The sequence below is a fragment of the Ictalurus furcatus genome, chromosome 7, assembly GCF_023375685.1.
Source record: "Ictalurus furcatus strain D&B chromosome 7, Billie_1.0, whole genome shotgun sequence".
NCBI lineage: Eukaryota > Metazoa > Chordata > Actinopteri > Siluriformes > Ictaluridae > Ictalurus > Ictalurus furcatus.
Window position 1 is genome coordinate 8,672,295 of NC_071261.1, and position 25,466 is coordinate 8,697,760.

Here is a 25,466-nt window from a genome sequence, read left to right on the forward strand (position 1 = left end):
TTTCAGGCTGGACCTTTGATTTTCAGGCTGGACCAATCAGGTTACACGGCGATGGTTGCCTGGGTAACGTCATGGCGTAGCTGGGAAGAGGAAATGGCCTCTGCAGCGCTCGGATGTCTATGGTCAGGGATACATGGCATTTCCTGTCAGTGTAAACACACAGTCGGGCTGACATGGCTTCACTGCAAGACCATGAGCGTGTTTAAGTAAACAAAGGAGCGCGTAACGAAGCGTTTCCTCCATGACCGAGCCGCTGTGGGTGCTGATGAATGTGGCGGAGGGTTGAGGACGCGGGTGTGTTAGCGAGCTAACATGGACCTCGGCTCTATGCTCTACAACAGTTTAAAAGATGTAACATGGAGCACGACTACTCTGCCTCTGGACCGACTGGTGAGCGCCTACAGACTGCCCCAGATTGTACAACTGGACAGCGGTAAGCTTTCATTTAGTAAAAATAATAATATTTTTTTTAAAAAACCAAATACTAACGTTTGTCTTTCAGTACATCTTCTCAGCGGTGGTATTTATTTATTGATGTATGTATTTATGTTTATTAGTTTGCTCGAGTATAAACTCCGTCCTCCTCAGCAGTGGGGCGCGTGGGTGACAATGTTACTCGGATGGAATTCCAACAATTAGCCAGGCAGCTAGCTAACTAACGCTAGCATTAGCTTGCTATCCAGCTAGTTCTTTTCTCCCCCCGCCTGGGTATACACCTGGGTATCTTTTGGATAACACATCAGCAGGGTTTAATGGTAGTTTATTCCCTGGTTTTGTTTGTGCTAGCTATCCTCCGAAATGAAAGCGTTCACATGCCTCCTGCGAGCTAGCCTAGCTGCGAACAGTCTACTGTTTCAAACTGAACAAGGACTTGGTTAGATACCTCAGGGCGAGTGGAACAACTCCGGGACATAAGCGAGCTGGACATAATTAAACAAACAAACAAACAAACAAACAAACCCCCCCGAATCCATTCCCTGCTTCACTACTGTCCTTCATGTATAAGACTTTGTTAGCTCGCTAATCACAGAACCTGTGTAAAGCTTTTGTGGCCTTATTGATAGGTCCAGGGACTGTTAAGAGTGACTGTGGTACAGTTTACATAGCGGGAAGTTTCTTTATTTTTATCCACCGACTCTTAATATAGTGAAATAGCCCGAGTCTGCACTGGAATATGAGTTATGCTGACTTAATGTGCATGTAATGTGGCTTGGGAGACATGGGATTTAGGACAAAACACACTGGCGTGTTCTGTTATGTGAGAACACACACATACACACAGAGTTTAATCATTAGCAAGGGCCTCAGACTAGCTAGTCAGTGGCACCTCACTGTCCTTGACATATTTAGGCTTATTTGGAGACCACAAAGAATTTCTTTTGGGTTTGATTTAGAAATAAAACAGCATGTTTATATGTAAAATATATGTATTATTAAATGATGTTAAATGCCATTGCATTTTTAATTACTTCCCAAAGGTTGTCTTTAGCTTTTGAGGTAATAATTTGAGCAGACTGGCTTTTAACTATAAAACAATTTTGTCTGAGAAAGAATTGCTGTGGATGCGTGTGAAAGATTTGTACGTCCCAAAAACGTGTCGTCTCAGGGAGTTTTCCCCTTACCACCGTCACCTCATAGGCTTATAGGAATCTGAGGATCTACATCCAGATTTCTGTAAAGCTGTGGGAGGGAGTACTATATAAATAAAATTAGATTATACCACAGGTGGTGTAGCGGGTAGCGTTGCGACCTCACGCTTCCCGGGTCCGATCCTGACCTCCGTGTGGAGTTTCTGTTCGTGTTCTCCCCATGTCCGCATTGGTTGTTTCACACCTCCTAAAAACATGCCAGAAGGTGGACTGGATAAAAGATAAATTTACCCCTCACTGTGTGTGTGTGTGTGGCTCCCTGCAATGGACTGGCATCGTATCCAGGGTGTATTAGCACTACGACCCTGGTTTCTGAATGTATGAGTGAATCCACCACTAATCATTTCTGCTAACCGCAGGAGCAGGGAGAGAATCATATAAAAATAAGTTGCTATTGTTTTATAATTGAAAAGGAATCTTTTTTTTGAAAATTCTCTGCCGTAACGGGAAATAAATGATGCATATGCCTACGTAAAGGTCAGATTACTTGTGTAGCAAGGCGTGACGCGTCTAAGAATCAATTCTTCGTTTTTTTTTTTTTTTCCATCCCTACTGGCTAGCTAATGACTGTAATAAAGCCCACATAGTTCTCGGTTACAGTGTTCGTGTGATATACTGCCACGTACCTTTTTATATTAAGATGATGTCTTTAAACATACTATACAGCCTCTGTTCTTACTAACTTCCGGTGCTGATCCGGTAGTATCTCATTTCCATGTTGATGTAGATAAAGTGATAGGCCTGTCTGTCTCTCCAGGGGAATCAGTGGAAGGGCTAAGAGAAAAGGACTACCTTTTGATTCATTCGTGTCGGCAGTGGACTACGATCACCGCCCATAGCCTGGAGGAGGGCCATTATGTCATTGGACCGAAAATCGAGATCCCAGTCCATTATGAGGGTGAGGCTATGTGCTGTACTGTGCTTTTTGCTCTTGCTCTCTCTGTCTGCGACTCTTAACTGTATAATCCCTTCTGCTGTGGAACGAATTGAGATATGAAACAAGGTTTGTGGTGTATTATTCACAAAGAGTTAAAAAAAAAAAAAAAAAAAAAAGAGAGAGAAATAAACGAGGAACCGGATAAGCAGGTCTTTCTATCTAGACTGCAGCATTTCTCATCAGTTTTATGCTGGCAGGCAATTATCTAATTGCCCTCGCTGTATTGATGTCACCATACTGAGAAGGATGTTAGACCACTTAAATGCTTAGGAAAGAAAATGTAATGATTGATTGATGTATTCAAGTGTCTCTGAATTCTGTAATATAATTAAATGTGGTTTAAAAAAAATCTTTTGTTCAATATTTAGAGATGACATTAACCCGAGTAGTGCTGTGTAACTTTGCACGCTCTATAAACGCACTGCATTCTTCTGTAAAGTATTTATGTAGCTGATCTTTTATCAAAAGATAACTGTCAGTGTATTCTTTAAAGTACATTTTCACATGCAGTGTCTTGGAGGCACTCAATCTGATATGATGAGTCATGCTTAGTGAGTTTAATCTTTTCTCAGTTTTTTTTTTTGGGGTGGGGGGGGGCGGGGCGATGACAAGGAGGAAGATTGTTTGCAGTCTCAGGATGTCTGTCAGAAACGTGACCAAAATACTCACTAAACACACACTCGGTTTTCAGTTTGTTCGTATCTTCACAAAGTCAATATTAATGTGATCGCAGCAATCCAGAACCTACTTGCTCCATAACTTCTACAAGCCTAGAAGACTCTGCAGTGAAAAGTTGAAGCAATCAAGCACTACTTCAGAAAGCTTATCGACCCGTTACTTCGGTTGGTAGGAGCAGAATAGGAGACGGTGAGGGTTTATTTCAGAATTTGAAAAGAAATTTCTATCTAATGTAAATTAGATTTTCTTTAATCGGGCAGGTCAATTCAAACTTCTGGAGCAGGACCGGGATATTAAAGAACCGGTGCAGTACTTCAACAGCGTGGAGGAAGTCGCCAAAGCTTTTCCTGAACGAGTTTATGTCATGGAGGAAATAACATTCAATGTTAAGGTATGGGTTTTTCTTTTTCTGGCTACACGGTGCTATTATTCCCTTTCTGGTAACATAGTTTCTAATCTCGATCATTGCCATGCCAAAGTACATGTTCCCTATTTTTTTTTTTAATATTAAGTGCATAATATGTAATTGTTTATTTGGCGTTCTGTTAATCCCCAACCTTGACTGGCAGCATTCTAAAACCGAGCCAGTGGCCCATTGAATCTGAAACAAAATGTTGATTGTCCTCAGAGCTGAATTCACAAAGCCATTGCCTTGTCCAGACTGCAAAGTCCCTTTGTCTTAGAGTGAAAGGTTAGATTTGTGTTGTCTGTGGTTGGCTTTTAATTCCTGCTGATAGAAAAAATATTTTGAATGCCTACGTTTATGTAGATGATGTTTGAAAGGAAGTTAAAGACAACTGGCGTTCTGTTGCTAAAGCTAGCATGTCCCCTGACAGATGGCATCAGGAGAGTGCAACGAGGACACGGAGGTGTACAACATCACACTGAACACCGGCGACGAGTTAACGCTTATGGGCCAAGCTGAGATCCTTTATGCAAAAACGTCACGAGAGAAATCACGCCTCAACACCATCCTCAGGCGCATCGGCAAGCTGAACTCGATCGGTCGGCCAGGACGGGGCAAGATGCCGTGCTTGATCTGTATGAACCACCGCACTAATGAGAGCGTGAGCCTGCCATTCCAGTGCCGTGGCCGCTTCAGCACATGCTCGCCGTTGGAGCTGCAGATGCAGGAAGGCGAGCACAGCATCCGTGCCATAGTGGAGAAGACGCGGCTGCCCGTCAACGTGACCGTACCCGCGTGTCCACCGCGCAACCCGCACGACCTGCACCCGATCAGAGAGGGTCACCGCTACAAGCTCGTCAATGTGCGTACCAAGACGGTGGTGGTGTGCTGTGTGCTCCGCCCCAACGCTGTGCTGCCTGTACACTTTCCCTTGCACGTTGCCACGGCGATGCCTCGCTTGCTGGTGCCTGAAGGCCTGCTGCATGGAGAGGCATGGCTGGAAAGCGTAGTTCATCGCTGGTTCGCATACTGCCAGGAACAGTTCGATATCGACAACTACTCGAGAGCAGTGCGTGACGTGAGGGCCGACTGGCCCGAGGACGCCAAGAGTCCCAAAAAAGGCACCGGTGGATCAGGATGTGCAGCTGGGTCTGGAAACGGAGGTGGAGTTGGTACCAATGGCTGCCCTGCCCACCTGCCCAGTTCACTTAGCTCAGCCCGGGACGAGCTCACGCAGTCATTCCACCGACTGTCCGTCTGCGTCTATGGGAACAATCTGCATGGCAACAGCGAGGTGAACCTGCAGGGCTGCGTTAGTCTCTACGGGGAGTTTGTGCCTCCGGAAGCACCAGATGCGGATTATCCATTTCCAGAGCTGCTAGACAGTTCATCTGGTCCTTGCAAAGCGGATCTGCCATACGAGGAACTATGGCTGGACCACACGCAGACACACAGTCCTGTACACGAGCACAACGAGGCCGTCCGAGGAAACGCTAGTATCTCCAGCTGCCTGTCTGGCCTGCAATACCCCAGTGTGGGCTCTACAAGTGCTGCCTTCCTCAGTGCTGATATCAATCTACCTCCACCCCCTGTGCCTCCAAAATCTGAAGCTGTGAGTATTCTCAACTGTATTGTTTTTTTTTTGTTTTAAATAAAAACGAAGGCCGTGTAACAGTAAATACAGGCACGATATCCTTTGATCATGGTTTGTGATACTATCGTCTTATGCCTTAGAAATATTTCTAATATATGGGACAACATTTATCGCTGGAGTATGGTTACAAGGACATTCTAGTGCCTAATGCTTTTAGTGTTGGCAAAATACACACACTGACATTCATGATGTAAAGTGTCAACTTCACTCGACTTTTGTAAGTCACTAAGGGGGGGGGGGGGAACCCCAAAGACAGTTACTAGGCAAATTATGGCTTAAAGACAAGTCCCAACATGTTAGCATTGCAGGATGTTGGTTTAAGTAAGGAATAAAACAGGAAAAGGCATGCAGCTATAGGAAAACAATCAACAGCAGGGTGGTGTGACTTGATCCTTTTGCTTTTAAACCACAGCAATTTGCAAACGCTAATTTATTTTTGTTTATTAAAGAACAACACGCCATACTTTTTATCCGTTTTAGTTACTTTTATTGTTGAGGGACGTTCTGTTGTCTTTTGTTATAATAGCTATAAACAGTCGTTCCCTCACCAGCGAATAAGACGCAGTTCGTAACAGCAAAGCAGAACATCCTGCTCGCACGGTGGAAAACCTAAAGGAATGGCTTCACCTCAAAGCGCAGACACTGAACGGTGTTTAACGTATTAAAGAAATGATTCCTTACAGAAAGTGGCGTTCATTGTTGTTAAATAATTTTCTACATCCATTTATTATTGGATAATAAATGAATTTGAACGAGCTGTTACTATAGAAATGATAATATATTAGAATGATCAGATAAACCTGTTCGTTACATTTATATAGCGTTTTTCTAGGCACTCAAAGCGCTTTACGTGGTATGGGGTGGGGGAATCGATGTATCATAACTGACGTAATTACCTGGTAGTCACACCCAACTCTCCAGCTTTTAGCTCTGGGGAAACTTAGCTGTTTTATGCCAACGAGTACGAGCGGAAGGGAAGGATGTGGAGAAGTTGAGTTAGAGACCAGTATGATCTCAGCTCCCTGGCAGGTTAATGCACCGGGTCTTCCAACTTGGACAATTCTCATTCACAAGCAAGCCAACCAACCCCCCTTTCACTTTTCACCCCCGGTTAGAAGAGACTTGCTGCCAATTCTCTGAAGGTCTAGGTTCCAAGAGCTAAATCAGCTGTAGAATTGGGCATCAAAATCTATTCAAATAAACTTCTTAAGTGTGTGATGGTCACGGATGTTTACTTAAAATCTTAAAAAGATTTCTTTACTGTGACTTTTCAGTGACAGATCATTTTGACCCATTGCATTTAAGTCGAGTTCTTTTAGCACAATAAAAGATTTGTTTAACTTTTTATTTTCATCCCGCTATGACTTGATCTCAACCCTGATCTCCACAGGTGAAGGAGGAGTGTCGGTTGTTAAATGCTCCTCCAATTCCTCCGAGGAGTTCCAAACAGACAGCCCTGAGCTCCGGCAGCATCCCAGTGCCATATCCGCCCACAAAGCCAAGGCAGCCAGACACACGTTCCCCAAGCCCAACGCTGTCCTTCTACTCCTCTGGTCTGCACAACATGTGAGTACTAATCACATCGGTTATTATCTACTTCTCGGGACTGGGTTGTTTTTTTTTTTTTTTTTAAAGTGTTTCTAATTGAACTTTTTGGGTATTCATTTCTGCAGAGGAGGAGAGAGCGAGTCCTCAAAAGAGATGGAGGAGCAGAACCATGCGTGTTACCCGTGCAACTGGATTCGAACAGATGCCAACAAAAGTACCAAGCCTCCCCCCTGCCTCAGTCCCTCCACGGACACTGCGCTCACCCGTCTTTCCTGGCCAAATGACTTCTGTGGGCCTGATTTCCACAAAACCGAGGACTTCTCATCAGTACATTGCCGTAGTTACTCCAGCTACCCGAGGAAAAGAACCCTTGGCACCCCTAAGACTTGTTCCTCGGGCCTCTTTGACTTTGACAGAGGAGGTAGGAGCACTACATCCACAAAGGCCGAACAGCCTGCCCAGGTTTGTACAAAATCGTCTAGTTATACTCTGGACATTTACAGAGACAAACCTATTGAGGAATGTAACACTAAACAAAGCAGATCGTGCCCTATCTTACCACCAAGAACCCCAAAACCCAGTGATGCAAAGAAAGACAAGGAATGTGCATCAGCAGATGTTGCAGGCATTGACACTACACATCAGGTGGACAGAGTGAACCAGGGACCTGCACTGTCCTGTCCTTCTGCTACAGAGTTACAGTGGCAGCCGCCAAACAACCTCTCAGGCCTGTCCATCGAAGAGGTGTCCAAGTCACTACGTTTCATCGGTATGTCTGAGGACATAGTTGGGTTGTTTGTTCGAGAGAAAATCGATGGTAATTTGCTCTTGCAGCTAACAGAAGAGATTCTGTCTGAGGACTTTAAGTTAAGCAAACTACAGGTGAAAAAACTCATGCAGTTTATTGGTGGCTGGAGGCCTAAAATGTAAACTTGAACAAAAAAAAAAAATGTCGAAACATTCAGTGTGCTGCATAACACTACAGCCTTCAGTATTGCGTTCGACTGTTTTGTATCTATATGCTATGCACAGTCTGATGCCTTGTAATGATTTTACTGGTTTGTAGAATGTGTGTGTGTGTGTGTATATATATGAGATGAATATAGGGTGCTTTGTGTATTAACTTCTCATTCCTTGACCTGTACCCTTGTCTCTATGTAATCTCTTTCCGTGACCTTATGGTACCTGCACAACACACTTAATATTTTGCTCAAATCCAAAGCCTTTGAGAAATATGAATATATTTTTATCAAACCCAATCATGCCTTTAGCCTTCTTGGTAGAACAGTTGTAGAAATGGTGAACTTTAGCACAATTCGATCTGGGTTAAGAGGAAATGGCAGATATAACCTGAACACTGCGGTCATGAAACGTACGTACTGTGCAGTGCTGTTTGTAAACAAACACTTTAGAATTTTCTGCAGAAATATGACCAACAGATTTTCACACAAATCCTAAAAGTAGATAAAGAGAACTCAGTTAAACAAATGAGACAAAAATATTATACTTGGTCATTTATTTGTTGAGGAAAATGATCTAATATTACATATCTGTGAGAGGCAAAAGTATGTGAACCTTTGCTTTCAGTATCTGGTGTGATCCTCTTGTGCAGCAATAACTGCGACTAAATGTTTGGGGTAACTGTTGATCAGTCCTGCATATCAGCTTGGAGGAATTTCAGCCCGTTCCTCAGTACAGAACAGCTTCAAGTCTGGGATGTTTTTGGGTTTCCTCACATGAACTGCTTTCTTTAGGTCCTTCCACAACATTTCTAGTGGATTAAGGTCAGGACTTTGACTTCGCCATTCCAAAACATTTTTATTCTTTAACTGTTCTTTGATAGGATGACTTGTGATTAGGATTGTTGTCTTGCTGCATGACCCACTTTCTCTTCAGACTCAGTTCATGGACAGACGTCCTGATATTTTACTTCAGAATTCGATGGTATACCTCAGAATTCATTGTTCCATCAATGATGGCAAGCCGTCCTGACCCAGATGCAGCGAAACACACCCAAACCTTGATACTACCACCACCACCACGTTTCACAGATAGGATAAGGTTCTTATGCTGGACCGCAGTGTTTTCCTTTCAACAAACATAATGCTTCTCATTTAAACCAAAAATTCTCTTTTGGTCTCATCTGTCTGCAAAACATTTTTTCCCATGAGCCTTCTGGCGTGACTGTTAGCAAACTGCAGATATGCAGCAGTGTTCTTTTTGGAGAGTAGTGGCATTCTCCTTACAAACCTGCCATGCACAACACTGTTGTTCAGTGTTCTCCTGATGGTGGACGCCTACAAGTTCACATACTTTGCCACTCACAGATCTGTAATATTGGCTCATTCCCCTCAACATACAACTACAATACATTTGTTTACTTGGGTTCTCTTTTGTCTAGTTTTAGGACTCTAATCTGATGTTTTAGGTCATATCTATGCAGAGTTCACAAACTTTCAAGCACCACTGTGTGTGTGTGTGTGTGTGTGTGTATGTATGTATATATATATATATATATATATAGAGAGAGAGAGAGAGAGAGAGAGAGAGAGAGATATATCCATCCATCATTCAAGGCAAATGCTGCTTTTGCACATATTTTTCATTAATGAATGACCACACAACAATGAAAGAAATAGTTATTTGTGGTAAACCTAGTCCTCTTATTTTAGGGACCCAGAGTAATCTGGACAGCTAGGCATGGACAGTTAGTTCTCGCATAAAGGAGCTAGCAAAATATTGAATGTCGATTCTGAACGTTGTGTTTGTATTTAGAGATAGCGACCACTGATCTCTCAGACTGAGAACCAAAGTAGTCCCAATTCCACTACAGGTAACCATTCAAGCTCTTTTAATGCGCTTGTGATTAAAGATGGGGAATGAGGATTTGCAAGTGTATGTGACCGGCGTCAGGTTGTCCAGCCCAGGGAAGATGAGATGAACCATTTCCGTGCTGATTAATGGTTTAATGTGAGCATTTATATGTAAGATACATGTTGGTAACCACCTCCTCTCTCCACACACACATACTCCTTGACTCTGCATAAACATACCACATGCACACTGCCATGATGCAGCATCGGGATCCAGAAAACGCTGCTGTGGTTGCAGCATGCAAGCAGTTAAACATGTCTGAGGAGATGAACCGCTCAGAGTAAAATCTCCAATAACTCCATAGTATTTGACGTGTCACACGTAGAGAACTGTGATTCTTTGTTGAGTTTCCTATTTAGTAAACAGAGCTGGACAGTTGGAAAATGTTCAGTTGCTGATTACAGAACCTAAGCCAGCGACAAACATGTTTCCTTCCAAGGTATCGATTTTAGTGAAATCAGTGATAAGGCAGACAGTTTGGCCCTATATTATATATAAATTGGCCATCTTGAATCAGCTTGAAACCAACACGGGATGTGTTTTTGCATTTACACAGAGTGCTATATGTGTGTGGAGTTGATGAATAGAACTCCCAAATTAATAAACAAATGATAAGCATTATACATTTCTGATCTTGGTGCCAAAAGAACTCCAGTAGCCCAACCCCTCCCAACATTAATACACACGCAGACCGGTTATTATTCCGTCTAAACGATGTCGACGCGTCACATTATAAAGTCGTCACAAGGCTGCAACGCCACAGCGTAATCACAGGAATTATTCTGACAGGTTCCTCCAGAACTCTAGTACAACAGATCTGTATTGACGCTATATGTAAAGCTCTTCACATCCAGGGCTCCCAGCCTAGAAAGGTCCTGCCAAGTATATTGGGATCAGTCGCCTGATCGATAAGACAGTCCACCTGCTCTTCCACGCTCAGCCCTGCCTCTCCAAGCCGGGCACGGATATTGTGTTCCTCGGTTCCTCTGGCCACAGTCTGCATGCCCTTAAACGCCGGGTCCTTCTCGAAGCCGAGACGCAGCTCCTCACTGATGGAGAAAATATCAGTGACTAAAACTAAAAACACTCAACATCCTGTTTGTGCTTTTTAAATACATGTTCTAGCGATGGCAGATTCCAAATGCAATCAGTACAACACTCGTACCTAGCTCGTTTTGGGTTACAGCTGAGTGCAAAGGTTTACACCCCCCTGTCTGACATTTTTTCCCCACCCCAGTCACTTTTCATACAAACCTCTGAGTGTCCAGTGTCCAACAGAGTACAATTACATTTTCTCCATTGCTCTATGAAAGACGGCTGCAATCCATCTAAAAGCTGCCTCGTTATTGGATTTACGGCCTGAGTTTTGTAAAAGGTTAAAGTTGACTGGAAAGCTGTAGTAGAAGTCTGGGATGCGAAGCGTCTGATGCTGTGATTTCCACCGAAATTAAATTACTTTTGCATACACAAAAAGGTAAACAGCTAAATCCATTGCACTGAAACACTATCCTCAGTGTCTGTAGAAAGCGCTGTAATGGCACCTGGCTTACCTCGTTATAACTGAGGGATTGGCTCCCTCTAGCTTCTTGCGAGCAAAGCTGATCTTCTGTAGAGGGAACCAGTTGATTTCTTTGGTATCTACACTCTCAATCCAGGTGCCTCCTTTCTTAAGCTGCTTTAGGGCAAAATTCTAAAGAAATAAAACGACATTTGAACCTGGAACGTTAGATAATCAGAAATGGGGGTGGGGAAAAAAAGGACAGGAATGATTTTTTTTTTTTTTTTTATTTTTTTTTTTTTTTTTTTTTAAAAGCGTTCACTCAAATGCTTGTGACATCCTCATACCTTCCAGTCCAGAGAAGGTTCTTTGACAAACACGTCCATGGTGTTGAGGAGGAGGTCAGGATCGTCCCTGAAGGCCCGGAGCGAGTGCACCATCACGCTGCGGATCAGACCGGACTCCGCCATGGGCTTCATCAGACTTACAATCTGACGCGTAAGCCGGAAGGGAATCAACTCCGGCACTGGTAGAAACTGAAAAATACAACACAGCATGTTTCAGCTACACCTAATGCAGCGTGTAAGCAAATTGGACTGATTCCTACAGGAAGCTTCGACAAGGAGAGAAATTTAAGTGAAAATGGCGTTCAAACCTGAGTAGCTGATCCAAAAGCATGGCCGAAGTCGATGCCAATCATGCCACCTGTTTCAGTATTGATCATGAAGTTGGAGAGGTGACGGTCTCCGATACCCAGCAGCCAGTGACTGATGCAGAGCAGCGCGTGGGAGCTGGCGAAGTGAGAGCGCAACGAAAGGAAGGCCTCGGGCGTCGTACTCATCTTCACGAAAGCTCGTCTGGATGGGACAGAACAATACCCGTCGAAGCTTCGGCATATTACTTAAATCACGTTCACCTCCAATGCTTTGATCTGAGCTCCACTGTACATTTATTTTCCACGCAATACAATACAAAATAAAATCACACGGTAATTAGAGGATAATGTAGCAGCATACCTCAGCAGATCCTCTGGTACGCTCTGTTCAATCCGTTTAAAGTTATTTACGGTGTCTCTGCGACTGGCCTTCCTGTAGTAAAATGACATCACACACAGTAATGTGCACTTGGTCTTTCCATTTTCAGCAGACAGTAAGACTAGATGGGACATTATGGCACCACTGTAGAAGGGAAATGAACAATAACATACTTGTATGTCTCAGCGTATCGCCTTAGTCCATCAATCTTCCCACCGATTTTACTTAGCCAAGCGTCGTAGATTTCATGGGGCCTAAAACACAAAACAAAAATGTGCGCTGCGTCAAAATTGCCTTACAAGGAATTGGCTTAGAAGGATTTCAGAGGGAAAAAAAAAAACAAAAAACGGTTTATACCTTTTACAGGGACTGGAAGTAAATGAACAAGTAAGGCCCGGAAACATGAAATGAAGTGAATTAGAGAAGAAGTGTAGTAGTAGATATAATCACGGCATGTGAGTTGTGAGAAGAACTAACAAACGGCATTCGTTCACAGTCAAGTCAAAGTCATGCTGTAAATAGAGAGCATACAGGGTTATGTTCCTCTGCTCTTACTCGGTCGTTTTGCTGGCCAGGAAGTCTTTCAGTGTGCAGGTATTTTCCATCCACTCGATCAGACCAATCCTGCAGACGAAAAATCGACAAAAAAGATTTTAATCAAAATCAATGGACTGACACTAGCAGACAATCATCCAACGGAATACAAAGGAGGATTGAAACAAATCCCACACACCAGAATCTTTCCCATAATCATTAAACAACAGTCCCATAAGCCGTCTTCTTCTAGAGTGACCCACATATAAGAAGGTCCAGAAACAGATCCTCTACCTGCTGGTTATTGGAACAACCTGGTAGGTACGGAGCGTCAGGCTGCGCTGTGAGCAGGCTGGGTCCTGATGGAGAATGATGTTCATGACACCAAAGAGCTGCTCGATACGCTGGTCCTGCCGCAGGTCCTCTCCTCCCTTCACCAGGAACGGGTGGTCCCTTTCATCGTTGCCCCGCACGATGAGACGTTTCGGACGGCGAATGGAAGTCATCACTTTTACCTCGAGTCACACGTGCACAGCAGAGTCAAAATAAAACACTGCCTAACTGGCTCGGTCTCGAGTCAAACAAACCGCACAAGCACAAGGTTTATGCTTATTGTGAGCAGTGAGTATCTGGTAGGTTGTAGAATATCACCATCAGCCATCACTGGGATAAGCGAATATCCACAGACAGAGAGAAATTCTCTTTCAGACCAAAGATGAATATTTGTTTTTTTACTCATTTACATTCAAGTAACTGCTTCACAGTGGATCTGAAGCCTATCCCGGGAAACACACCCTGAACGGGAGTCTAAAACTACTGACTCTACATGGGGAAAAGGTGCTTCTTAAAGGTGGCTCTACATGTTACTGAATTATAGGGTGTACTTACCCGACCAGGATAATGTGTTTTCCCCCTCATTTAACAGTAATTAATTAATGCAGGAGAAAAAGTTAAACAAAGAAAAATAATATAACCTACTGTTACGTACCCTCTCATCAAACCCTGTAATCTTCGCATGGTACTCGGGCAGAGGCTTGGATCTTCCATCATACTGTCCTAAAGTGAGGAGGCAAATTAGTCTTGAGGAATTTTCTGAAACCATGTTGCAATGGAGAAGGCTGATGGTTTTCTCCTAACCTGGCACCTCCAACTCGTTCCTGAGTGCGTCTGTGCTGAAGTTACTGAGCCAGGGTGAGTACTCCTTCAGATTCCCTGGCTCTTTCTGGAAGCCTCTCATGGATGCTACCAGGACGTCCACTCTATTAAGATACGCCTTATCTTTACGCTTCTCGTATACCTTCAAGCCATCGGAGCCAAAAAGCTTCTCCACGTCTTTGGAAAATTTCTTTTAGAAACAGAGACAAAAAAAAAAACAAAAAAAAACAACAACAACAGAAAAACAGACTTCAGCTTGTACAGTTACTTATTCACTGGAATATCTAATGGGAGAATCGTTTCAGGCTGAGAACCTGGCTGAATTTTTTCCGGAAGGATCCAATTCCTGGGGCTGTGGAGTTGCAGAGCGAGGTGCTCATTTCGTCATACAGTGTCCTCATCATTTTCTTGTCCATGTTAGGCTTCTCCAACTGACTCTTAATCTCATCCCACCAATCCTGCCAATCAATGAAAGAAAAAAAAGAAAGAATTGACAGTTCAGCAGTGTGAATAGGATACGTGTTAATGTCAATTTTAGACAGGATTCTGCACTGTGTAACAAAAATAAATACCTGCTAAGCATATTAAGAGCAATATAACGTTAATAAAATGTTTATTTTATTACGGGACATATTGTTAGATATCATGCTGAATACTGGAAGAGGTTTCCATTCATTAATACAACAAATATTCTGAGTAGATAGATTATCACCCAAGTTAAGATTCATTTATCCCTGATGTTCCTTCACACTTTGGAAATGGTAATGAGACCAAATTATGACTATTGAAGATAAAAGGGTTTTTTTTTTTTTTAAAAGCAGAAAGCTTGAGATTTAAGCAAGCTGTGTTAAGCTGTGCATCATTTACAATTCAGAACTTTACCATCAGCCAATCATCAGTGGCTGTTTAAAGCACAGACAAAGAGGAAAAATGAATGAATGAATGAATAAATGGAGGAAGTGTTGTGTCATAAAGAAAGTGATTAAACAAACGCCTCTCTAGATTACATTTGCGTGATGAATATCAATTATAGCAAAAGAAATTTTAAAAGCATTTAGTACTTTAAAGAGCATTTCGGGGTTGGTGAGCTGCTGAAGAGCATCAACAAACTCTTGAAAAACTCCTCCTCTCTCCAGATTTGTCTTCAGCCTGGAACACACACACACACACACACACACACACACACACACACACACACACACAAATTACAACAATCACATAATATTTTTCTTCATTATTCATTCACCTAGGCACTAACATTCCAGTTCAGCATACTTATGGACAAACTCCTGGTTCCTATGACCGATAGCAGACTCTTCAAACACGTAGCCTTCGCTGCTTATCATGAAGGGGTAGATGAGTGCTTGTGGATAGTGCGCCGCGATCTCCTTTACCACATGCTGCACCGCCACGGCCTCTGGCTTGTCCAACAGTGCCATCATCTGACTGATCCAGCCAATCAGCTGCCAGCAGGGCACGCTTACAACCTATCCAAACACAACATGGCCACCGTTAGGTCTTGCATCGTAAATGACACACCCGGATTAACCTAAAATAACAACCCCACACTGTAGGCCATTTTTTTTCCCCCCTGGGCTTTGAGTCCTAAATTTAATCCACAGCTCCACCTCTTTGACCATCAGGTCCAGCGTTTCTGCGGAGTAGAGCTCCACCAGCTGCAGCAAGCGAGGGAACTTGAGTCTTGCTTCCTCCGAGTTGAGCTTCAGCGCTTTTAGTACCATCTTCACCACATGAGCGGGCAAACTCTGCACGTTGGCAGAACTGGTCACTGCGAAGAAGACGAGAATTAGAATATAAGCCTTGTAAATAAATGTCATTTTGCTGCTAGAGAACCCAAGGCTGACCAAATAAACCGGAACACACAAAAACCCCACGATATGGAATATCTACTTCAGAAGGTGATCTGATTTTTGCATGTAATGCGAAGCCCAGGTCCAGGACGAGTGGAAGAATACCCTCATTTTTATATCCTTAATATGGTTGATATCATTAAGCATTATAGAAACGTTGTGCTATGCATTCATAGATTTACTCTCTTCTCTTTGCTCTTCCTCCCTCAGTCTGCGGTCACAGAAGTCAGCAAGAGTCATGTAGGCCTCCACGATGCCCGACGTGTCCGTGTGCTTTTGGCTGAATGACTGCTCCTCTTCCTCGGCCTTGCGTGCAGCACTGCGTAGCAGCTCGAGGGCACGCGTCTGCAGGCCCTCCACCACCTAAAATTTCATAGGAGAGACATAAAGTGGACAGTGGGTCCGATTTCTTGTGCCGAGCGCGAGAAATAATAAGCAAGGACGGAAATTTGAAGAGAATTAGCTAGGAGATTTCCTAAAATGTGGAAAATAAATAAAAATAAAGAATGAGTGTGTAACTTCAGCTAGACACAACACTACCTACCTGGTCACGGGATGACGCCCTGGAAAGTTCTAGAACTCTCTGTGCTTTCTCTCCTCCGAGGACCTCCAGTGCAGAGTGACTGCGGTGCACAGCGCTCGCCAAGAGGTCAAAGGTGGTGCCCAGCAGGATCCTCTGGTCTCTGAAGTCCTTGCCAGTGAAGCCTTCACTCTGCTTCTCAAACTCCTCTACACAACACAGACACACAAATCAGAATTAAGAGCTGGCTTTGTCATTCCCAACGTTAAACACATTTCTAGACTGTACAAGGAACGCCAGATTCTTTAACTTAAGCATTTGAAAGACCGATTAAAGAAGAACAGTTTCTACCAAGCAGTGGGACAGTCTTGAGCAGGGAGCTAATCTGTTCAGTGGGCCCCTGGTTCTGGCTCTTCCGCTGGCTGAAACGGCTGAAGCTGTGCACCCAGCGCTGTAGCCGACCTTTCTCAGTCTTCGCCTCCTTATGAAGCTCTTTCAACAGCTTGGTCGCCACGGAGAAGTTGTTCTGGTGTGATAATCATGAACGGAGGGGGTAAAAAAAAAAAAAAGAAAAGCTAAATATCTGTAAAGAGCCATAAAAATCTATAGCACACACTATCAATTTTGTTGGAGATGAGAACATGCACGTGTAAAGAGATTGTGTTGTGCAGGCCCTAACGTACACCAATAAAATCCCCTACAGCGTCACATTGACACCACGTGCGCCTGGTATAAACAGGCTAGCAGGGCTTTGGTAATGCGCAGAATGAATACAGGATGATGAAGTACCTGTTTCCAGGCACTATCTGCCATGTTCAGCTTCATATTAAACTTGCACTCCTTCACTAGTGCTCCTAACTCTTCTGCTGTGCTGTCCTCCTCAGCTCCATCCACCTCCATACTGTTAGCAGGAGATGAGCACAGCTTCTCCCAGATCTTATCCAGGAAGAAACACCTGGAACATGAGATGAGATAATACATATAGTATTACATGACACACACATTAGATTTGCCCATTTCTCAAGAGCTCTGGTACAAAACATGCAAGCAAAGGTCAGATAACTCACCGGGATGTAATGATGTCATCCCACACGTTCATGGGGTCAATTTTAGCATCAGGGTAGCGACTGGTCCACCTCTTGATCAGACTTTTTAAAGAACCCACTGAGACTGGTACAGAGGAGAACGAGGTTAAAATGAGCCAGCACGTGTAAGCGATAGCCGTCCAAATCAAACTTAAATACCAGCAAAGAAATATGACTACGGTTTTAAGAAGTGTTCTTAGGGAGATTAGACAGCTCACTCTCTCGTGTGATGTAATGAAGGAAGTCCTGAATCTCGGTGAGAGCTTGGACTGACTGGAGCATGGTCAGACGACTGCGGTTCAGCAGAGGATCAACACTGGAGTAGTTCTGAACAACACAAGAGTGTTAACAGTCACTTACACACTCAAGCATGTGTCGGTGTCTTGGTGAATTCTCCTCATGAATTTCTTCTAAATGTGTCTGTTCAAGCATGACTAATTAGGGGGCCAAGCACTGAAGGTGCTGGAGCCCAATTGTTTTTGCTGGGGATTTTCTTCCTCTTCTTCTTCTATTATTCCGTACTAAAAACAAACCGTGCAGATCAAACTGTAAGCTGGAGAAACGTTAAACTTGGTCAATAGGCAATACTCCCTATTACTACTCAGGAAAGCAAGATGGGCCCGCTCGGACTGATGCTGGCACCATAGAGCAGTGGTTTTCCATTTTGTCCTACGTATTATGAACCCTACATTGCATCATGATGATGATGATTTTTTTCACCGTTTCCAGACCTTGGAACTCCATAATCCATCTCTCTTGATCCATTTAGCTGGGCCCAGTTAGATTTTGAGCAAATTTCCATAATGTGCAAACTAAGATTTTTGGCTGATCTTCACGATATCGGAATCAGAACACTTTAATAGAGGCTGAAGCTCAGTAATGATTAACTGTGGAGATCAGCGGGTGAGGTTTCATACGATTGTGATACCCAACATTCAGCCTCAAAGCTCATCACTCCACAAACTCTTTTATTATTGTCCAAATCCAAAACTGACCTGCATGAAGACCTGCATGCAGTTGTTGGCGTAGTATTTAGCACGATCGTAGTCCTCTTGCAGGATGTAGAGGAGACTGAGGTCTTGACTGTAGTGCGTCTCCATCACCAGTTTTCGTTGCTCCACCTTCATGGCAGCATCCACAAAGCTTAGCAGAGCCTGGTCCCTCTGCCCCTGCTGCAGCTGCTTCAACATGCTGCGCATCATGTGCTGCAGGTATGTTTCCTGTTGGACATTTATGATAAATAGGGTCATGTCTTTGCTTTATTTATGTCGGATAGTATTACAGAGGATACTCTTAGGGATCTCATTTATCTACATTGCGTTAAAAATAAACAATAAAACGTTTCCGGGTTGATTCTTTACGTATAAAACGTCAAATTCTTGTACACGCAGAGTACTGTTATTCAAAGATGCGAATACAGACCATATTCACAATCGTAAACAGTTGTACGTAGCGGTCATGCGTGTGCACGTAACTGCTTATGTAAGTACAGACTACGGCTGCACGATTGTGGCCAAAATGATTATCACGATTATTTTTGATCAATATTGAGATCACGATTATTTACTGCGTTCACCTCCATGTTGTGCTACATTCCTGCTAATGTGCAAAGCTTTGCGTGAAATTAGACTGATCCTTAAAGTGCATCATGTCGTAGAAGCGAAATATGAATAAAATTGTACCCAAAATATAGGATAAGTCAAAAATAAAATGAAATGAAATGAAAATATGCATCAAATATAACAATATGCAACCAAATGAAAAGCGTTTGCATTCAGGCGAATGGAGAAAAGGCAGTAACAGCGTTTACAGGAGGAGAGACGCAGACAAAATCACCCAATAGAGCGATGACGCAGAGATGACGTCATTTTGTACCGGAACCCAGAAGTTATCATCACACCGTTTCCCTCGACAAAAACCCGACAGGATTTTCACACAGACTTTTGGATTATTGGGAAAAAAAATAATCTCTGTGATCAACAAAAGTTTACAACACTAACACGTTCTGTCCCTCAAGATCATTTTCACACATCAACACAACGTTTATGAAGTTTGAAGCGTAAACACAATCTCCAGAAATAAATAGCTAAACGTACGCTATAAACGAACTGCACCACGGTCGCTCGACTTCAACGTCACCATCACCGAGCTTCCCACAACTTCTCCAAACTTTATTTAAAACATTTTCCATAATACGGATTTACTCTGTGGAGGAATCTTCATCCACGTGTTTTTTGGGAATTGTGCACAGCAAACCTGAACCAGTTTATCTGCAGAGTTTTTTCCTGTTCGGCGTGATGACGTTTAACGTCCCCGACATCGTCTGTAGTCCCGTTTAGCAACATGTTAGTGTCATGATTTCCCCTCGCGCAAAGCTCTGGAGCTCGCAGCACGCTCTTTTAGTAACACTGACTTTGTTTACTTCCTACATGTACATTTGTTATTATTTCTGTCCTGTCTCTGCCCCGTATCGTCACTGGTTGTTCCCCTTATTTGATTCTTGTTTAGCCTTGTTTATGCCTGTTTGCCGATCGCCAGACCTTTTGCTTGTTTTTGACCACACTATTGTCTCACGTTTTAGATTTGTCTGCCTCTCTTCAGTAAAGCTCTTATCTGCACTTGCATCTGTCCTAAACCCTCATCACGTGACCGTTAGCAAACCGCCTTTTTCAATACTGGCGTATTTTATGTCATAGAATAAAACGTGAAAATATTTTAAGCGTGTTCAGGTCTTATTTCAGGCTTTTAACCAAAATCCCATTGACTTTGGGATGGAACCGGAAGTGCTAAAATGCGAACTCGTTTCCGGGTTTTGGCGTGCAAAATGGCGTCATCCCTGCGCCGCTCGATGGTGATCGGCCGTAAGTGTAGGAAGCGCTCGATTTGATCTGTAGCGGAGTTTTCTATCGGCGGAGGACGGACTTTAAACGTCAATATCGCAGTCGATCATGTTCATGGAATCGTGGGCAGTCGAAATCGTAATCGCGATCGACATTCGATTCATCGTGCAGCTCTAGTACAGACATGCCTACACATTATGCAAGTGGTTCACCAAAAGGTACCTTTAAAAAGGGCATTCTTTTTTTTTTTGATAGTACCATGGAGAAATGTACAATGACGAATACAGTGTAATTCTGTAATATACCAATATAATGAAATAACATTATTTTCACCAATCAGCTTTCCACCTGATAAAATGGGTCTTCCCACATCCTGTCCAGGTTAACGGTGGAGCTGCTGTCTATATTAACTGTAGCACAGTACTGTAGAGACTTCCACTCAGTCAGGTGATTGTAGGCCTCCAGAGCTGCTATCTCCCAGAAATCCTTCTCCGTGTCTGTGGGCTCACCATCCATCCACCCCTCAGTGTTCAGTGCCTGAGCCAATGAAACACAGTCCCAGGATTATTGAAAGGCACACGTTTGACACGACAGTAAGTGATCACAAAGAACAAATCTGAAACAAGCACAAAATCCATTTGTTTTCGCTGTAGACTGGCTTTTATTTCCTGGTATTTATATATAGAAGTGTTAAACGACATAGACCACCTAATGTGTAGGCAAGCAAAAAATATTGGAACACGTAACTGACGGGTCAAGAAACTCGTTACCCGGGTGTGCCTTGTTAGATTGTTTAATCTAACAAGAAATCATTACTCTTGCTTTTAGCCTTCAGTTTCACTTGTGAAAACTGCATTTGTTGTTAAAAAGGATAAAACAACATAAAGACCAGAGAGCTGTCTATGGGAGTAAAGTAAGCCATTTTCAAGCTGAGAAAAGAGGGAAAATCAGAGGCCAATGAATGTTTCACAAACACTGGGCACTGCCAATACAACAATTTGGAATGTCCTGAAAAAGAAACCAGTGGTGTACTGAGCAGCAGACAACAAATGAGTCTGGCCGAGGAAAACGACAACAGCTGATGAAAGAAACATTGTTGTAGTCAGTGACATCACCAAGAACCTCCACAGGTATGAAGGTAATCACAACCCACAAAGCATAAAAGTTATTTTGGTACTCTTTTGGTGAAATATATTTGTCTTAATTAAAAGTAGACGTGTCGAAGTATGTTATAGGCAGAAAAACCCTATTTCGGCCAAAATCTTTTTTTACACGTCTTTTTTTTTTTGCCGCTCATCAGAATTTGGCCAAAGCAGTCACACATATGCCGAAACTATCGCAACGGTTGCAAGATAGTGGGATTCTATCGCTACCAAAATCCCTCATTTTGAATACATTCTGCCATTTTTCAATAACACAAGAAAGTTCATTTGACACTGCATAATTACACAAGTGTAATTCATTTAGTTATACAACACTAGATATTGTCACAGAGCAACTTCAAAGATATCCAGAAATTGATTTAGATCCCTAATGAGTAAGCCAGAGGCAAGGAAAATCTCCCTGAGGAAGAAACCGTAAGAGGAATGAAACTCAAAAAGGAACCCATCCTCTTCTAGGTATATACTGTATACAGTTTTATAACAGTTGCCTATTCAGTTTGTTTAAAGGATGCTCAGTATGAACCGAATATGAATAAGTCTTGGAATGTGCACATCGTAAAATGTACTCAGATCTAAGTGTTTTATTAAATTAAGAAATTGTGCCACAACAGTATGCAACCAAATAGACATTTGTATTACCTCATTGTAAAGCTTCACTGCCTCGGCGTAGTCACCTTTTGCTTCACTTTGCAGTGCAGTACACGTGATGGACTTTGTGCCAATCTTTCCGCCAAAGATGCCCCTCACAACATCATAATCCCCCAAAGACCTATACAACCTAAAGGTGTCACACAAGAGGAATTCATTCTACTGCTGAAGACAGACTTCATATAAAAATATGCTGTACTGACTGAAAAAACAGGGACAGATGAATCAGTGAAAAATGATTGAGAAAAAAATCCCCCAAAAGAGCGGATTTGGGGCTGAGAGCCGAACTCACTTGGCTAGATGAATCCAGCGCTCTGTGTCAGGCGGAAGCTCCTTCTTGCCTCGTGCCCGTTTGGATGGAGGCTCGTTCGGCTCACTGCTGGAGTGTAAGATGCTCTGCTCCAGAAGGAGGATGCCCATGGGTTGCTGCAGACTGGCCAAACAGCTGGCACTGACACTGGCTGGCTGCACATCCAGTAGAGAGGAGTGATGGTAACACATGTCCTACACAAAAATCAAATATATGTTTATTCATTTTGAATGATGACAAAAACAACATAATGCTACCGTGATTCCAAATACACTGCAACATATTTATCTACATGAGAAAACAGTACTAAACAGTACAGAAAAGAACACTACAACTGAGATAATGTTAGAGTAGTAATGAGGTTAGTTTACAGACATCTCATATACATTAAAAGAATACTTTAATATGTTTTAAACTAATCTTGATCTACTATACTGAGAAAATGTTCTTTTTAGTGGTAGAAGCGGCTGAGAAGGCACGAGAGCGGCACGAGAGCGGCCTCTAGAGGCGAAATAAAAACCGTCGCTGACTAATTTTGTTGTGTTATTTGAAGCGAGGATTAGAATAATATCCTGATAGAAAGAGTTTCTGAATCCCACCGTCCACGTACTTGCACACAAGCAATAAATGGTGGGAAGTACGTTGTGCTTTTCTGCAGGAAGTTGTTCATGTCCTGCAGTAAATTTTTCAGTATTCCCTCCCTCTCTTTAGAAGGCTTGGATTGTTTCATCTCCTTCAGCACGCCAGAAAACAGGGAGCTGAACAGCTGCTTGGCGAGGGTGGAGTCTCTCTGCAGAGGCGCAGTTCATCAAAGAAAGATGATCAATACAACACACATACAGAATGGTGTAATTAATGGAAAGCTCTTACCTGTCATATAAGTCATATAAGCTCTTACCTGTGCGAGAGCCTGTAAGGGTGCGATAAGACTGCTGTATTGGATCTGAATGTCAGGCAGGTCTCCCACCCTGTAGCTACGGTACAAGGTCACCTGGGCTTCTCGTTGTATTTTCTGCGTGGCCCTTTTTTCCTGATCAACACAGAAATGTGAGCTGCAGCAAAAACAATGTTTAGTCACAAGCAACACCAACAAATGAGTTATCAGTGTATAATTTCTACCCGTTCGGTTCTTTGTGACTGGATTTCCCTCTTGGCAAACTTGATGTTTTCTTTCTCTTTGTCCTTAAGGAACCGTCGCCTCAGTCTTAGGATATCAGCACGTCTTTCCCGTTCAGCTGTACGGAAATAAATACTTTCACTGTAATATAAACAGTGGCACGTCGGTCGCTCCTGATTACTGACAGCTTGTCATAAGGAACTTCGGCTCCTCTGTGAATGCCAACTGACCTGTACTTCGGCTGTCCGTCTCATCGGTATGGCTCGTGAGGCGTTTAGAGCCAAAGTTGGCATCGACGGCTCGCCAGGTTGCGGACCTCTCCGCTCTCTTCTTCTCGAACACCAGCAAAGAGGACGCAGCGTCGGAGGACGGGGAATAATCTGCTAGTGTGTCCACACTACTTCCAGTTAACCAGTTATATGCTGAACGCCGACCTGAAAGCACATCCAACCAAGCAATTTAATTAGAGACACAAGTAGGCTATCACAGTCTGTAGTTCATACAGTGCGAGATTCAGTGGAACAACCGAGTACAAGTGTGTGAAGGCCTTGGAAAACCCACAGGGTGTCTGAAATCTCGACATCTATACTTTAACAAAACGATATACACCCCTCAAGACCTGCCGTTTTGGATAAAGTCACTCTGATCCTTACGCTTGCCCATTTTTCCTGCTTCCAACACATCGACTTCAAGAACCGACTGTTCACTGGCTGTCTAATAAATCCCAGCCCTTGACAGGTGCCACTGTCAAGGCTGATTTGTCTATATCTCATGTTTTATAAAATTTTTTTAAATAAACTTGCCTGTGTGCCTGAAAAGATAATGCTGGTTAAGGAACAGGATGCCTAAAGATGTCTAAAGCCGGACAGAATAAAACGCGTTTGAGTATTAAGGGGTGTCCATATTTTTTCTTCGCACAGGGAATTGTTAAAAATTTATACAGATATATATTTGACTGATGAAACACCGGAATATCGCTTTAATATTAGAAAAAAAAAAATCCAGAATGCGTGTTGGTACATTCATTTTTGTATTAAATTTCACATCAGGCAGTTTAACAAACATTCAGAGTGAGTACAACAACAATCACCCATAAGCTACAATTATGTCAGAGTAACTGAAAAACACCCCTGAATTATACAGGTGGATAAAACTGTAGAGAAAAAGCACCTGCACCAGGAGCCTGAGTCTGGGAGAATTCCAGAGAGGCCTGGGTGGCTCGGATTTGGCCCTTCATACTGGCCGGCTGTATCTCTGCACTATTTGCCCGCTGCGTGCCTGCTGCCTGGGTCACCTGGGTCTCCATGAACATTGGAGTGAGCACTGTGCTCCTCAGACGCCAGTTAGAGTCAATCGTGTAATCCTGGAGATTACACAAAACACAAAAAAGATTAGACAGTGATATGAATAGACGGAGAGCATGTGATGGAAACCGCAGTAAAAATACGCCAATAAAAAGACGTCAAAAATACACCAGGTTTTTCGGCTAAAATGCAAATGAGATACCACCAAAAGCGTACCAGAAATTTGCACTCTGATAGTGGGAACTCAAACATGTTGCGTGTGTAGTCAGGACTCAGACTGGTCATTTCAAGCAGCAAGTCTGTAGCCAGGCTAAGAAAGCGCTCCTCGATGCGGGCGGAGTAGAGAGAGCTCAGCACCATCAGCAGTCTCTCCAGTGTGGCAGGAGGTAAACGCTTCTCATGACTCCAGAAGTTTCGCACGTACAGCCTTAGAAAACACCGCATGGATCAGAAGAATCGAGGCATAATGCTTTCAGCCGCTAATTGAAGGTCATCGTTGTGCAAAAATTTTTTTGAAAAATTGTGCAGGACTCACTGTAAGCCCTGGTTTTCATCCGTCAGCCCTTGAAGAAGAGTTTCCTTGGCCTCATTTAACACCTCCACAGACGTGCTATCTTCTCTGCTCTCTGGATCACTGTAAA

The 25,466-nt window shown here is 43.1% G+C and overlaps 2 protein-coding genes across 3 annotated transcripts in view; one reads left to right on the forward strand and one right to left on the reverse strand.

Annotated features, from left to right (window-relative positions):
* The first annotated feature begins 88 nt into the window (after window positions 1-88).
* Window positions 89-8,124, forward strand: garem (GRB2 associated, regulator of MAPK1). 2 transcript variants are annotated; one of them, XM_053628227.1, is made up of 6 exons: window positions 89-433; window positions 2,407-2,547; window positions 3,525-3,655; window positions 4,101-5,282; window positions 6,715-6,890; window positions 6,998-8,124. In XM_053628227.1, exons 1-6 carry the CDS (start codon window positions 313-315, stop codon window positions 7,800-7,802), a joined length of 2,556 nt encoding a protein of 851 aa, XP_053484202.1. In that variant the 5' UTR covers window positions 89-312; the 3' UTR covers window positions 7,803-8,124. The 2 variants fall into 2 exon arrangements, with proteins under 2 accessions (XP_053484202.1, XP_053484203.1); XM_053628228.1 differs by lacking the exon at window positions 89-433 and having other exon boundaries at window positions 2,420-2,547; window positions 3,320-3,655.
* A 1,286-nt stretch (window positions 8,125-9,410) lies between these two features.
* Window positions 9,411-25,466, reverse strand: part of prkdc (protein kinase, DNA-activated, catalytic subunit) — a 46,346-nt gene continuing 30,290 nt past the window's right edge. Inside the window, exons 56-86 of the mRNA XM_053628231.1 lie at window positions 25,361-25,459; window positions 25,042-25,252; window positions 24,692-24,884; window positions 23,752-23,955; window positions 23,524-23,639; window positions 23,303-23,434; window positions 23,015-23,194; window positions 22,387-22,598; window positions 22,086-22,224; window positions 20,632-20,820; window positions 18,439-18,663; window positions 17,662-17,770; window positions 17,426-17,528; window positions 17,148-17,313; window positions 16,710-16,884; window positions 16,383-16,567; window positions 16,021-16,201; window positions 15,596-15,756; window positions 15,243-15,454; window positions 15,029-15,116; window positions 14,282-14,425; window positions 13,950-14,157; window positions 13,801-13,868; window positions 13,107-13,327; window positions 12,834-12,902; window positions 12,452-12,532; window positions 12,261-12,332; window positions 11,900-12,101; window positions 11,592-11,780; window positions 11,297-11,436; window positions 9,411-10,795 (exon numbers count right to left, since the gene is read on the reverse strand). Coding sequence (XP_053484206.1) covers window positions 10,591-10,795; window positions 11,297-11,436; window positions 11,592-11,780; window positions 11,900-12,101; window positions 12,261-12,332; window positions 12,452-12,532; window positions 12,834-12,902; window positions 13,107-13,327; window positions 13,801-13,868; window positions 13,950-14,157; window positions 14,282-14,425; window positions 15,029-15,116; window positions 15,243-15,454; window positions 15,596-15,756; window positions 16,021-16,201; window positions 16,383-16,567; window positions 16,710-16,884; window positions 17,148-17,313; window positions 17,426-17,528; window positions 17,662-17,770; window positions 18,439-18,663; window positions 20,632-20,820; window positions 22,086-22,224; window positions 22,387-22,598; window positions 23,015-23,194; window positions 23,303-23,434; window positions 23,524-23,639; window positions 23,752-23,955; window positions 24,692-24,884; window positions 25,042-25,252; window positions 25,361-25,459 — 4,879 coding nt within the window. The 3' untranslated portion in view covers window positions 9,411-10,590. The remainder of the gene's footprint in view (window positions 10,796-11,296; window positions 11,437-11,591; window positions 11,781-11,899; window positions 12,102-12,260; window positions 12,333-12,451; window positions 12,533-12,833; window positions 12,903-13,106; window positions 13,328-13,800; window positions 13,869-13,949; window positions 14,158-14,281; window positions 14,426-15,028; window positions 15,117-15,242; window positions 15,455-15,595; window positions 15,757-16,020; window positions 16,202-16,382; window positions 16,568-16,709; window positions 16,885-17,147; window positions 17,314-17,425; window positions 17,529-17,661; window positions 17,771-18,438; window positions 18,664-20,631; window positions 20,821-22,085; window positions 22,225-22,386; window positions 22,599-23,014; window positions 23,195-23,302; window positions 23,435-23,523; window positions 23,640-23,751; window positions 23,956-24,691; window positions 24,885-25,041; window positions 25,253-25,360; window positions 25,460-25,466) is intronic.